Source organism: Cydia strobilella, chromosome 4, assembly GCF_947568885.1.
Source record: "Cydia strobilella chromosome 4, ilCydStro3.1, whole genome shotgun sequence".
In the NCBI taxonomy this organism is placed as follows: Eukaryota; Metazoa; Arthropoda; class Insecta; order Lepidoptera; family Tortricidae; genus Cydia; species Cydia strobilella.
Window position 1 is genome coordinate 20,849,173 of NC_086044.1, and position 15,401 is coordinate 20,864,573.

General features: G+C 38.4%; 1 protein-coding gene across 1 annotated transcript in view; it reads left to right on the forward strand.

Annotated features, from left to right (window-relative positions):
* Positions 1-15,401, forward strand: part of LOC134740831 (secretory phospholipase A2 receptor-like) — a 39,737-nt gene that overhangs the window by 2,666 nt on the left and 21,670 nt on the right. The window contains exon 4 of the mRNA XM_063673475.1: positions 7,180-7,374. Coding sequence (XP_063529545.1) covers positions 7,180-7,374 — 195 coding nt within the window. The remainder of the gene's footprint in view (positions 1-7,179; positions 7,375-15,401) is intronic.

Sequence of the window (15,401 nt, forward strand, 5' to 3'; positions counted from 1 at the left end):
TTCTTTCTTTCTAATTACTCGTAGTTCTCATGTACGCTGCACCCGACCCGCCGCCGCGACGGCCATCAACGGGCGGGCATCAGAGTGCGCTGGGCGGGTAGTTTGCATCGCACTGTTTAATAGGGAATATTACGCGAAACTATGCGCAGGTGGCGCCACTACCACAATCTGAGGTTCTATCGCGAAACAAGAAAATGGAAATTTCGTTTCTTCTTACAATTTCGTTTCTTTGTACGTTTCGTTTTCGTCCTCTGTAAACAAACCGCCTTAATAAATGTCATATTTTATTATCTCTGAAAACTTGTCAAAAACCTGTTAAAGGTACAGTATGTATAAGTTACTCTATGGTTTACTAAAAATGCTAGTGCTGCACTCTGGTGGTAGAACATTGCAGTAATATCCCCTATTGTGTAATTGTGACATCAAATATAATGCTTAGTGTTCAAATAAAGTGATATGTACTTACCTATATTTTTACGGTTATTCCAGATGAGCGTATTTTTTTTTAATTGGTCCTGTACTTTTTCAAATTTAAAATTTATTATCAATTTAAGAGCCTTGCAAATAAAATAAAGTTTTAACTGTTCTAACGAAAATACTAAACTAAATAATAAATAGAAATGTTCTGAATGTTCGCTTTACGGTTGCCCATAATTAGCGTTCTGATGTGGATAATTACTGCACTGGAGAAGTGGAAATAAATATGAATTGATAATAATATATATTTTGTTAACTAACATTGTGCTCCCTGACCTAACGTCTCCATGGCATTTGTTGTTATATATATTTAGCAAAATCTACCCAACTTTATTTTCTAAGGTATACCTGTCTCCGACATACAGTTGGATTGGGCTTACAGTGAACATAGCGACATAAATGAAGAAAAACATTGTGTGAAACTGATCGAATCGGGTGAAGTGGCCGTTGTGAGCTGCATCAGTAAATACCCCTACTTTTGCCGTAAGGAAAACGCTACGATGGTCGTTAACAAAGACTGTCACACTACTGCTGTTGGTAAGTCAAATTTGCACCAAACTGGTTCTATTTAGCCCGATGGTTAACTGGTAGATTATGCCTTAAGTCTGCCTATTGTACTCTTTTTTGTTAACTGCAATAATGTTTAAATAAATAAATTGAAAGATTTTGTACTAAATAATTACAATGTAATGAGTAACGGAAGTTCTGTTCGTATTTATACCTTTTTCTATCCACAAGAGGCCCTTATAACCCTTTAAATTAATCTTTGACAAATATGGTTATTTTGTAATTTCATGCCTTTTTATTATTTAAAACATGGAACCCGTAAACAAGCTTACAGATTATCAAAGTAAACGTAACACGGATAATCGGGTAACTACGGTTCTTGAGGGCATATAATTAGATAATTTTAATTATATTAACAGGTTACAAATACAACCCTCGCACTGGCAGCTGCTACAAGTTCCACGGGTTCGCCCAAACCTGGCATCATGCTGCTAGAGTGTGTCACGCAGAAGGAGGACACCTGGCTATTGTCAACAGTAAAATAGAATCTGAAGTGATTAAAGAAATATTCGTTATTAACCCAACATTCACAATTATTGGGGCGGACTTTGATTACGTGGCATCAATTGGTGCATGGAAATGGAATGATGAAAATGGCCAGTGGATGACTATTTATGGTAAGGATTAAGTAAAACACAAAATATGACGACACTCATTGCATAGCAGCAATGAATGTCGTCGATAGACAACATATCATAGAATTGCAGTAAAAACAGCGTTAGGGATAGCACAGAACCTTGCGTAACGCCAGCGTTAATGTCCATGCTATAGGAGCAGCTTCCATCTAGTTAATCGTGTACGGCTCGTATGCTTCTGTCAGATAATAAGCTAGCGATCCATTTGCATAGCACGCGGGTAGTCCATAATATGGCAACTTCGACAGGACACCCCGATATCAGACCCGATCTAATGCTTTCGCTATATCTGGGCTGACTGCCAATGCCTCACCTTGACTCTCAATGGCCGAAGCCCGCGGTGTACGTGATACACTAGAAGATCACCAATCGAGTGACCATGGAGAAAGCCATACTGTCAGTCGCTGGTCAGATCGTCTTCTTCAAGGTATCTCAGAAGCTTTGCGTTAACTATAATTATCTTCCATGAACTAAGAGAGCAGGGCGGTGATATCGATAGGCTTGTAATTAGATGGGTCCGATCTATCGCCCTTTTTCATACTTTCTCATACTTTGTTGTACTTTCTGTATTCTTAATGGTTAAGTACGTACTTAACCTTTTTTTTCGTCAGGTCAAACCCTCGTTGAAGCTGGATTTGCAGTATGGGGAGACAAACAGCCCAACAACAATGGTGGTATGCAGACCATTTGTACCATAGAGCGAGATGGCAGATTAAATGATGCCCAACCTATCTTAAAATTGGCTTTTATCTGTGAGATTACTCCTTAATATATGTATACGTCAATACTCTGTACCCTATTACTTAAAAAAATTGGTATTTAATTTTTTATTTGTACTTTTTTAAAGACTATTTATTACTTATGTATTAGATTTGACAATTAAAAACTGTTTTAACAATCAATTTTTTTCCTCGCAAGGTGTTGAAAAACGTCGTATGAAACGCGTGTGCATTGGTCATTACACACATTGGCTTTCTCATTGCACAATATCGCCTCGTGTGTAATGACCAACTTAGCACACTTGTATCACAATGTACTATTTAAGCATACATTGATAATATTACTTATTTCGTGTTTATTTTACAAGTTTTTATTTAACTTGCCCTATGCTATGCCCTTTGCTTTGCTTTATGTAAGTTTGATGTGTGCTAGTTAGTGTGGCCATAGAAACTCTGTGATAAAACAACGCAACCTAATTGTGTTTGGTGTTTTTAGAATTGTCTGGTTGAGTATAAGGGCGCTGGCACACTGGCGATTTAAAAGAGAGGGCGAGAGAGTTGAAAGCGACGCGAGCGCGCAGCGAGTTCGCCGCGAGCGCGCAATAAAGTCGCCGCCAGCGCCCAACGATATCGCCGCGAGCACGCAACGATTTCGCTCCCATTCCAGTATGACAATACGAAGCGAAATCGTTGCGCGCTCGTTGCGAGATCGTTGCGCGCTCGCGGCAAACTCGTATCTGGAAACAGAAATGTATCTGGATGCCAGATTTAAACAAGTCACGTGAACATAGGTGCATTAAGTTTGGATGTGCGTATTCTATACACTATAATATTTTATTTATTTATTTTAAATTTATTTAACAGAACACAATTACAGTAAATCCTAGAAGGATATAACCAAACGGAGTAACCTTTAACAGGCGTTCCCCTATGTCGAAAATAGTCGGCCAATGGTCACTCGTAATGTATGGACTGACGTTTATATCTGACATAGTTATTTTTACGTTACGTATACATTTGACGTTCCCCTCCCCCGCAAAAATCGGTAGACTTTTTTGTACAGAAAATTACAGACGTGGCGCCTCCGTTTGGTTATATCCTCCTAGAGTAAAACAGTTTGTTGGTGATGCGCTCCAAGCTCCAACTAAACTAAAATAACACGAGTAGGTACCGTGTATCGATAACACAGCTGACCCCAATAATAAACACTAATTCGAGGTCGATTCGTCGATTCGGATTTAACAATTTGTTAAAGTTTTGATTTTGTTATAGTAGTCGTTGGATTCGCAGTGCATCTCATTAGTAAGCTAGGTAGCGTGATGCCTAATGACGTGACTTATGCATTTCACGTGCAACAGTGAGCGACAGTGTTGGTCGAACGTTAATTGCAATTAACCATTAACCAGTACAAATTGAACCTTAAACCGTAACGGACGGTTACAGTTTGCGGTTCAATTCGTCCTGGTTAATGGTTAATTGCCATTAACGTTCGGCCAACACTGGTGAGCGATCGCCAAGATCAAAACCTTAACGAATTGCCTCTAGCACACATTTAAAAAATCATTATACTTAAGGTCTCTGCCCACTACACCGTATCATATCATGACCGTAGTAGGAACGTGTCAGACAAAAAAAAACTGTATTGAAAAGTATGAGATAACGCCCACTAGCCCGTTTCGTCACCGACCAGCACCGTGGCGTCGCGTTGTCGACGAGAATATTTTGCCGGTGCCGAAACGCTCCGCACGTGACGTTGCCGGATCGGTGCGTGCAGGCGGCGAAACGGTGAACATACGGGTTATAACCATGTATGATCGTTCCAGCCTCCAGCATACATACATTTAAAAATTCATTATACTTACTGAATAATCGTTCTAACATCTTCAGCGCGCGAGAGTATGTCAGGTAATCGAGGAAAGGAAGGGAGAGATTTTTTTTTATATACCACGTCGATGAGCATACCGCCCACTTGATGGTAAGAAAGAACGCCTGCGACGTGAGAGGTGTCATGTGCGTATTGCGGACCATTTAGAAATACTCCTTTTTTGAAGAGCCCTATACTGTCAATCAATCAATCATTGATTTATTTCTTTGAATGCGGTACAATAGTAAGATGTATTTTTTTTTTCTTTGGCCGTTATAGTGTCGCACTGCTGGGTAAGTGGGCAAAGGCATGTCCCCTTGATCTCCACAACTCCCGTTGTAGTGCTTTTTCCGGCAAGTCACTGATGAAGGTGTCTAAATCATCTGGCCATCTCGGTCTAGGCCACGTCCGCGCGTCTTTTGGGGCATCCACTTGGTGGCTATACTAGCCCACCTATCCGGATGCATGCGGCAGACATGACCCACCCAGATGTAATAAAACAAATTTTATTCTGTACCCTTGAGAAAACCTCGGTAAGCAGTTAATTCTAGCTTTCGGGAAAGTCCTTTTGACACCACACAGTGCGCGAGCATTTAGCTCAGAGTAGACAGATTTTGACTTCGCTGCATACACATTATATCCCGATAAATTAAAGTGCTCCTTTTAAATACTTTTAGATACTTACAATAGTAGTAGTAGTAGTAGTAAACTCTTTATTGTACAAATATACATATTAAAAAGACAATAAATTCTGTTTAAAAGTGTTTTGTAACTTTAGATATACACAAAATGTTCTTAACTGTACATCCAACTGATAAGCTCAAAATATCAATGCTACTTCTGTGTCATAGCTATAAATAAAAGAATCAGTCATTTTTTTACAATCTAATTTCAATGCTTCGGCAGTCGAAAACACATTCGATTGTAAATGAGTTATTAATTTGTTGGTTAATATGTTTCAATTAATATGTTTATGTGCAATTATATTTATTGGTAAGTCTTTTTAAAACTATTATTTTTACTAAAAATATAAATAATTTCGAAATCATAAGCTCAGAAACGACTATAATTTATACAAACCCCTAATAAATATAGGGAAGGGAGGCCTAAAGCGGTAAGCTAACGATACAGACCTAAAACTTTTAAGGGGCCCACTTGATCATCAGTCCGCCGGACGATATCAGCCTGTCAGTTAGAACAAAAATTTGACAGTTCCGAGTTACGAACAACTGACAGGCCGATATTGTTCTGCGGACTGGTAATCAGAATAAAACGAATTTCACTCGTGAAGAGTTTTCGAATTTAATAGATAATAATATAATACTCTATAATTTCGTGCGTAATAATTATTTACTAAAAATGCATGCGGTAGACATGCCCAGTCTAGTCCCGCAAGCTTATATCCGTATACGGGAAAAATAAACGTCGTGTGAACCTAGCCTATTGCATTTAGGCCAGGAGACTGGAGCGGTCATGGATCCCGGCTACGAATACGTCGAAGAAGCAAATACTTGGCTGCGTCTGCACAACGCGCCCGCTAGATGGCAGGACGCGCGCGTGCGCTGCAAGCTCGAAGGTTAATATAATTTATAATTATATCTGATATAAGGTTCGCAAGTACTGCTCGCTACCTAGATGAACACTTATCTTGGTGCGCGGCGATGTGGCGGTTCCTGGTAGTAGTGGTAGTCCAGGGCATAGTGTGATTCACACCAACTACTCGTAGCGTAGACTGACGTCGCTTCCAAAGCTAAAGTCGCTTCACTTGGCACCTGATCCCAGACGCCACACCCGGCTAGCCTAGAATAAGACCAAGCTACCTTTGTACAGACTTTGCAGTGAAATAGTGCTTTAGTGGCACTTTCACACTTTGCTTTGTCAAAGTCATTGCAGAGTTTGTTTAAACGAACTCAAGTCGTATCGACGGCCCGCGGTTCGTCTTCTTTAGACGTCCGCTATAGCGCAGGTACGTATTAATAAAGGTTACATTCGAATTTCAACTGCGCTGCGCTGTCATTCCTATCATGATTAGACCGTTAAATGCAATAGCAATGTTACTGCAGTCGCAATCACAATGTAATCTTCAGCGACGTTCGCGACGACTTTAAGTATAGATACTATACTTTCAATAATTGGACTTTATAACTATAAGTTGGATATCTCATTCAAAAATCAAGTAGATACTACACCAACCCAGTGACATAAAATTAGCAAGAGGGCCCTTGTGACAAAGTTCTTCTCCGTAATCTTGACAAGCAGTTTCTTCCTTTCTCGTAAATTATCTTTTAAAACAGCAATTATTATTATTTTCATCAGCTGTAGCTTCGACATCTGCGATAGTTTTGTCTTTGCATTCATTACTTATAACTTTTCTTGCAGGTGGTATATTAGCCTCCCCTTCAACCGCTGCTCTGACAAAAGCGATGCTGTCCATGTTGACGTCACACAATGAGCACGCACTCGGTGTGTTCACTGGAATACACGATCTCGTCTCTGAGGGTGACTTCATGTCCCTTGATGGTAAGTTTACTGACATAAAGCTCTTCATAAATATTGATGCTTTATGTTCTAAACAAGTAGTACTTATACTTTTCCGGTTATTTCAGATGAGCGTGACATTTCAATTAATCATAGATTTATGTGCTATATTATCAGTTGTAAAAAAAAAGTTTTAACCGTACTAGACTAAATAAGGTACCTAGATTAAAATATTCCCTTTACCGTTGCCTGTAGCGTGTTTGTCAGGCTGACTGCATTAAAAAATAAAATACCCAGCCTTACAACCAATGTACAAGTGGAGGACAATATTAGTCGTTTTTGCTTCCTGAACTTAGCAGCAATGTAAATTCAAAAAACGACTCCATAGCATTTGTTGTATAAGATATTGTGCATAAACTACCGAATATTACATTCTCAGGTATGCCCGTCTCCGAAATACAGCTGAATTGGGTTTATAGAGAACCTAGCAACAAAAATGAAGAAGAAAATTGTGTGATACTTACCAGCACGGGTCAAGTCGCTCAAGAGCGCTGCGCCAACAAATACCCATACTTTTGCAGCAAGGAGAATGCCACGATGGTCGTCGATAAAGATTGTCAAACTACTGCTGTTGGTAAGTCAACTGCATGAGAACCTCTCTACGAGAGCACAGTCCAAACCAAACAGTTTAAACGAGAAGGAGTTCTCAAAAACGTAAATGAGCTCACCAGCAAAGCTTACTTTTATGAATGTCTGACTATCTACTCAATTGTAAAAATGATCAACATGACACAAGATCTAATCAACTTTGTACATTCTCGGGTTCCTTGACACGGAAGCCTTGTTGCCCTTCAAAATGTTGATATTTTCTTACATCTTTGACAAAATAAGGTAATATATATTGTTATTTAATGTCTTTCTATTATTTACAACATGGGACTATGGGACCCGTAAACGAGCTTACAGATTATTAAACTAAACTATACGTTGCACAGCAATACACATATAAGTAGGATTCTTCAGAGCGTTTATTAGATAATTTTAATTATTTTGAACAGGTTACGAATTCAAACCTCGCACTGGCAGCTGTTACAAATTTCACCGGGTCGCCGTAACCTGGCATCGTGCTGCAAGAGTGTGTCACGCAGAAGGAGGACACCTGGCTATTGTAAATAGCAAACTAGAATCTGAAGTGATTAAAGAAATTTTCGAGAATAATCCACCACACACAATAATTGGGGCAGACTTTCAATACGTAGCATCAATTGGTGTATGGAAATGGAATGACCAAAATGGCGAGTGGCTGACTATTTATGGTAAGGATTGTGTAATGCCATATGATTTGACATTTGATACAGGTCATGTTATCTCATAAATTATTTGCCGATTAGGCTTTAGAGTAACAGAACCCACCTTATTTTTTTATCGTTGAAAAAGTCGGCGCCCGTACCCGTAAGTAAGATAAGAACAAAAATTATTGTAAGGATATTGTCTTTATCTATGCACATGTCGTTAGTGCTCCAAAATGCGTTCAAAAACCGTAGGAAAGGACCAGCATTATTACAACCAATTTTACTATGAGAACTTTCTTATCTGTGGTTAGTAGGTAAAATCTGTACTGTATTGTTATTACGTTATAGATTTTTGTAAGGTTATGAGTTTAAATTTGGAACAGCTGTAACTTATCCATAGATATTAAAACAGTTATCGATACGAAACTTTAATTCAGTATGTTTTTTTCATATAAACTGCACGACATTTGATCTCGAGTGACATGAGAATAGGGACATCGTTTCTTGGTTTTTTGCTGTTACGAAAGTAGAATTGTGAAACGTTGTTTGTAATTTACATTTTAGTTAGTAGATATTTTACAGGTAGCACTAGTAACAATGCAGGTCATTTCCCTACGGCTTCTGAACCCATCTTAGAGTTCTTATGATATGTGTGTAGATAAAGTAGTGTATGCAACTGTACATAATTAGGCCTTAAAACACTCGTGTGATTCTATTATGAAACTTGCTAATGCTCGTTTCACAAAACCACACGGGTTTTTAGGCCTCCCATTATGTATCAGTTGCATAAACTACTATTATTAAACGATAAGTTTCATGTAGCAAGAAGGTTCTAAAAACATTCCAGAGAATGTTCTGAGAACATTCTAGAGAATGTTCCGAGAACATTCTCGAGAATATTTCCGCATTTTGGAAAAGTTCTGCAACTTGCACATTGCTTTTTGTGAGGAAAAAAACAAATCTTATATATTAATAAAATTTTAATTGTTAAAATAGTATGCTAGCATCAAAAAGACTCACGAACAGCAATTGCACGTCAACGAGATGAAGATGCTGAGATGGGCAGGCGGAGTAACTCGTTTAGACAAAGTCCGCAATGAGTATGTGCGAGGGTCGTTCAAAGTAGCTCCTATAGATGCCAAGGTAAAAGAAGGACGATTACGTTGGTACGGGCACGTAATGAGGCGTGAAGAAACTCATCCCATAAAACGGGTCCTTAATCTCCCAGAACAGCCGAAGGGACAAGGCAGGCCACCTTCTACATGGTGGTCTAACGTGCAAAGAGAGGTCCTGAAGCAGAACATTAACCCACAGACAACCCGAAATAGAATTCTTTGGCGCAAATGTACGGGAAGACCCGACCCCAGATAAACTGGGATAAGGGTAGGACAAAGAGTTAAAATAGTATGCTAGCTATGAATCGTTTGTCTTTATCTGTCATTTTGACTTATCTATTTGTAAGAAAGGGATAAAATATAGTTTAACTAAATCAGGGCCGTAAACACAACAAGGACGCGGCCACACTAACAAGACTGACCAAGAGTAGAAAAGACTTTGGCCACCGATGGCCGCTAGGGCATGGTAAGAAGAAGAGGCCCGTAAAGTTTTATGAATAAGGCCAATAAGGGGGTTAATACTTACTTTTTTTTTCGTCAGGTCAAACACTCGACGAAGCTGGATTTGCAGTGTGGGCAGCCAACCAACCCAACAATGCAGGTGGTATGCAGACCTGTTGTTCCATCGAGCGACATGGCGGGTTAAATGATGTCCAACCTAGCATGAAATTAGCATTTATCTGTGAGATTACTCTTTAATATGTACATAATCATAATCACGTCAATTACGGGGTCCCTTTGTTTGACATAATTATTGAAAGTCATAATGTAATGATTGTCATATTATCATTAGTCATAATTCTGAAACCGTTAACTTTTCAGGATTTTCCTCGGATTATCCTATAGATAGGTTAGGTTAGGTTTTATTTGTATTTAAATTTAATAATAATAAATTAAAAAAATTAAAATTAAGTGTATCACTTTTTACTGTAACCTGTCTTGTCCAAATGCATCGCTCTTCCAGTTTTAGTTCTTTAGATTTTATAAGCAACAAATTGATGTTCATGCTATATGATAACATAAACAATACCTTTTAAAATGTATGTTGTGTAATGGATAATAATGTGTTTCGTATCTTTTTTTGATGTTTTTCTTCCTATAGAAATAGTATTTACAACCTAACCTAACATAACGTAGTGAAATTAATTTGAAATATACCCGTGTTTTTTTTTTATTTCCGTTAAATTCGACACGTTGCTTGGTACATTAATAGAAGCTAACTGGTATATCGCTTTTTGTAAAATTCGAAAAAAAAATTTTTTTTTCTTTTTCATACAAAATAAATGAATATTGCATTGTAAAAGGTCCTTTAGAGTTACGTAAAAGTTAGTGTGACACATAATGAAAGAAAAGTAGGTAATGTCGGAATTGTCAAACTAACTCACCTCAGTAACCTTCTTGTAGTGAATAGCTATCAATGGAAAACTCTTTACTGACGAAACTTAAAAAATAAATAAAATTTGAAGGCAATGAAGAATCTTTTACGCAGGCTCAGCAATTAAATTTATTTATTGAATATCTCAAAAACTAAAAGTTAAAATACTAGTTTCTTAGAGAAATAAACTTTATTTAACCTGAAGAATTTCCCCTTAAAATTAACGGAAATCAAAAATAACACGGAAATATTGAAGAGCACCGTGTATAATATAAACAGTAATATTACATGTATATAGTATTAACAACTTCTTTATATATGTAGTTTCTGACAACACCATTTTTTATATGAGTACATAAATACATAGTTAAACTTCGATTTTATATTTAAAAAGTAATTTTCCTATACCATGTCCAAGGACTGAATTGCCACTGTTATACCTATATTATTATGTCACTCTTGTAGTTATTAGGTACTTAGCTTAAATACGTGAGTGACCCGTTATTAATATATTTAATAGGTACTTAGCTTAAGATAAACTAACAAAATGTATGGATTGTTATATCTATAATAAATGTTAATATAATTTATTTTGATTTTAAAACCCTTACACCTACGACATACTTCTTCATGTACCTACTTACATCCGACTTTATGTTCTCATACAGAACTTTTGGTTTTGGTTTACTTTTAAAATAATAATGTATGCTGCTAAAAAAGTGGATCTGAATTATTTTCGTAACAACGAAATACACGTGGATAAAAACAATCATCATCATCATTAACTTAAGAGTTATTCTCTTGTCGGTGGAGTATCTTCCAGCTTTCCCTATCCCGCGCCAGCTCTTTGACTTTTTGATACGACACGACCCCTACTTTTTCTTTCACTTGATCTAAAAAGCTGCGTCTGGGTTTTCCTCTACCCCGCTTCCTTCCTATCCGCCCCTCCAGGATAGTTTTAAAGAAGTAGTCGTGTCGTATTAAGTGTCCAATCATTTTCCGGCGTCTATTTGCAATAGTGTTCAGAATAGCTCTTCTTTCACTCACTCTTCTTAGCACCTCCTCATTCGTTATCCTGTCTCTCCAACTAATGCCTTCCATTCGCCTCCAGCACCACATTTCAAATGCTTCCATTCTCATAATTCATTGGATAAAAACAATAAAATGCATAAATTAAAAACCTGTATAGGTATTAAATATTTGGATTTGTTTACTATTACGAATGAGATCTTATAAATGTATTAACGGCGCATCAACATAAAGTATATGACGCTAGTATAGTATTTCATTGTATCGCTGATACCTACGTACATCCTAATTTAGAAAATTCTTCGAAATGTGCCTATCGTGACATGAGATACATTGCACAACGTTAGCACAAAACCGCTCTTTGTTTCAATGTAAGGACAGTCAAGCACCAAAATTATACCTACATTTTTATTAAATACTAGCTTTTGCCCGCGACTTCGTCTGCCTGGAATCAGTAACTGCAGCTAGAGTAAGTGTAGCGTCTTGAAAAAGCATACATACATACATACATATAATCACGCCTATTTCCCGGAGGGATAGGCAGAGACGGATTTCCACTTGCTACGATCCTGGCATACCTCTTTCGCTTCCTTCACTTTCATAACATTCCTCATACACGCTCGCCGATTTACGGTGCTCTTGACCTGGCCTTTCTTCAGGATTTCCCCAATCTGATCAGAGAAAGTACGCCGAGGTCTGCCCCTTCCAACTTCCGTTTCTACCTCTCCCTTATACACTTTCTTTGTTAGCCTTCTTTCACTCATTCTTTCCACGTGTCCAAACCATCTCAACATACCTTTCTCAATAGCAATCATTCAATTTGAGCACACAAATTGCTTAAACAAATTATCAGGCAATTCATTAATTATCTCAATATAGAGTTAGAGAGTTACTTAGTATAGAAGATTGTTGATCTCACCCACAATGTGGTTTTCATATCGAATATGAGGAAACCAAAAACACAAGGCAAAACATAATCAGTACTTAATTATTTTAATTAAAGTAAAAGACGTATAGCCATGATTTTTCCTTAGACATACTTTCAATCGGAGACTGCATGTCTGGTCATAATCATCCATATCCATCCATCATCGAGGTTTTCCCGAGGGGCTACAGTATGGGGTTCTTCAAAAAAGGAGTGTACAGGTTTTTAAAGGGTCGGCAACGCGCGTGTAATATCTCTGGTGTTGCAGGCGTCCATAGGCTACGGTAACTGCTTACCACCAGGCGGGCCGTATGCTTGATTGCCACCGACGTGGTATAAAACAAAAAAAAACCATAGCGAAAAACATTAGATTGCAATATTTATGCAAAAACATATTTTAGGAAACTCCAGTAAGTAAAAAATTATTTCTTTATATGAAAATCAGCGGGATTGCCTCTTACTTACTTTTTTTTTCATTCGGTGCGATTATTTCCGAAAATATTAACTTTAACAAAAAATGTTTGATGAAGACCTCTATTCGTTTTAAAGGACCTATCCAACGGTACTCCACACTATAAGGTTCAAGCGAAAAAAAATTACACCCCCACTTTACGTGTAGGCAAAGATAGATATAACTCCGTAATAGATGGATACAGTCTAAGGAAAAAACGTGCCTCGAAAATCAAGAACATTTGATTCTCGTTCAGAGGGCGCTACTAGCTTTGGCCTACTGTCGTATAGATGGCGTTGACGGTTTCGTTTGTTATTTAACAATTTCAACGCATATCAGTGAAAGAACATGGTTCAAAATCATAAAAATAATTAATGCAAATAAAAAAAATCATTTATCCATATTTAAATACATTTTATCGTATTTTTATAAATCTTTATTTTTAGTTTTTAAGTGTGTCGACAGATGGCAGTAAAATTAGTGGGGTTACAAAATTTACTATGACAGTACCGCTCTAGTATAAGTTACTCTATGGTGTAGGGTACCTAAAAAAAAATATTTTAGATTTTATTGTTTGACTTTGTCGGATTTATTGATTTAACTATTTGATCCTTAGTGATTTCTACCACTCAGACGGACCGACAGACAGACAGATGGACATGGCGAAACTATGAGGGTTCCTAGTTGACTACGGAACCCTAAAAACACAAATCAAAAATATTTAATAAAATAATTTGATTTGTTCCCAAAGTTGTGGAGTTAATGTGTGTTTTGTATCTTTAAAAGCCGTTTATAAATCTCCATACAAGATATATATACAGTGGTACTACACAAACGAAATTAATAACTAGCTTAAATCTAAAATAGGCTCTAAGGCATTGTACCAAGGATGCTTGCGGCATTACCTCGCTGTATCGCAATGCTGATACGTTGTGCGAGGAAGCCGGTGTTGTCAGCGTGCCCCATCTTGGCCAGGATTCCCTTGACCCCGTAATGGCCAGTAAACACCCCCGTTATTATTTGGAGTTGCCGTTTGCTAAGTTTCCAAAGCTTTTTGCTCCAACCAGAGTCTACCCCTTGTATAAAGAGCTTTGAGTGCTTTAGACCCGTCAGACTGTCCCATTCTTCCTGGTGTTTGGTCTTAGTAAGGTCTTTGATAGCCGTTGTGATGGTTCCCTGTGAGAGCCCCACGAATGGTTCCGGACCTATAAGGTTGTTTGCAGATCCGGCTCTGGCAAGTTCATCTGCATTTTCATTGCCCATGAATCCCTCGTGCCCTGGGATCCACACCAGTTGCACTTTGTTTTGCCTTCCAAGCTTGTTCAGAGCTTGGATGCCATTGTATACCAGTCTAGAGTCCACTCTAGGCGCCTTAAGCGCTTTGAGTGCAGCTTGGCTGTCGCTGAGAATATAGATATTCTTCCCTTGGGTTTGCCTAACTATATTCTCATGTGCACAGGCAATTATAGCGTATGTCTCGGCTTGGAACACAGTGGCGTAATTGCCCATGCTTATGCTACTACTAAAGTCATTTGCATAAATGCCTGCCCCAGTACCAGAATCTGTCTTGGACCCGTCTGTGTACCATATGATGTCATTTTCATCAGACATTGGTGCTTCAAGACCTTCGGTCCATTCAGCCCTTGTTGGAACTTTAACATTAAAATTCTTACGGAACACAAACTTGGGTTGCATCTTATCGCAGCCCATATTCGTAATCCTTTTCATGAAATTGTCACATTCCATGTTTGTGTGTTTAGTCTTTGGCTTGTTATCGCTCCAGAGGCCTGTCAAAGCCAGCCTGTGTAACGATTTCCGCGCCTCAGATTGTATCACTAGGTGCAGCGGCGGGAGGTCTAGTAGTACCTCCATCGCCGCTGTTGGCGTCGTTCTAAACGCGCCAGTAATAGCCATGCACGCCGTTCTTGTATTTTCGTAAGGGCATCCCTGCATGTGCTCTTTAGTGTCCTTGGCCACCATGCCAGGCATCCGTACAGAATGATAGGTCTTACCATCATGGTATAGATCCATCTCAGTACCTTTGGGTTTAAACCCCACGTTTTGCCATATGCCGTTCTACACATTCCAAACACCCTCAGTGCCTTGGTTATGGTAGTTTCGACATGCTTTTTCCAGTTCAGTTCTTTATCTAGTGTTAAACCTAGATATTTCACTTCATCGGACATTTCCAGAACCCTTCCATAAAGCTTCAGCTGTTTCATGCCGTTAAGGGTCTTTTTCCTGGTAAACGGTACTACTACTGTTTTGCCAGGATTGATGGAGAGCTGATGATGGTTGCACCACCTCTCCACTTGCTTCAGTGCTGTATTCATGATTTCCGATACCGTTCCCGGGAATTTCCCGTTTACAAGAATCACTAAATCATCTGCATACCCTACCGTGTATATTGGGCCTTTGTTTAGTTCTTCCAGCAGTGAGTTCACTACCAGGCTCCAGAGAGTCGGTGAAAGAAC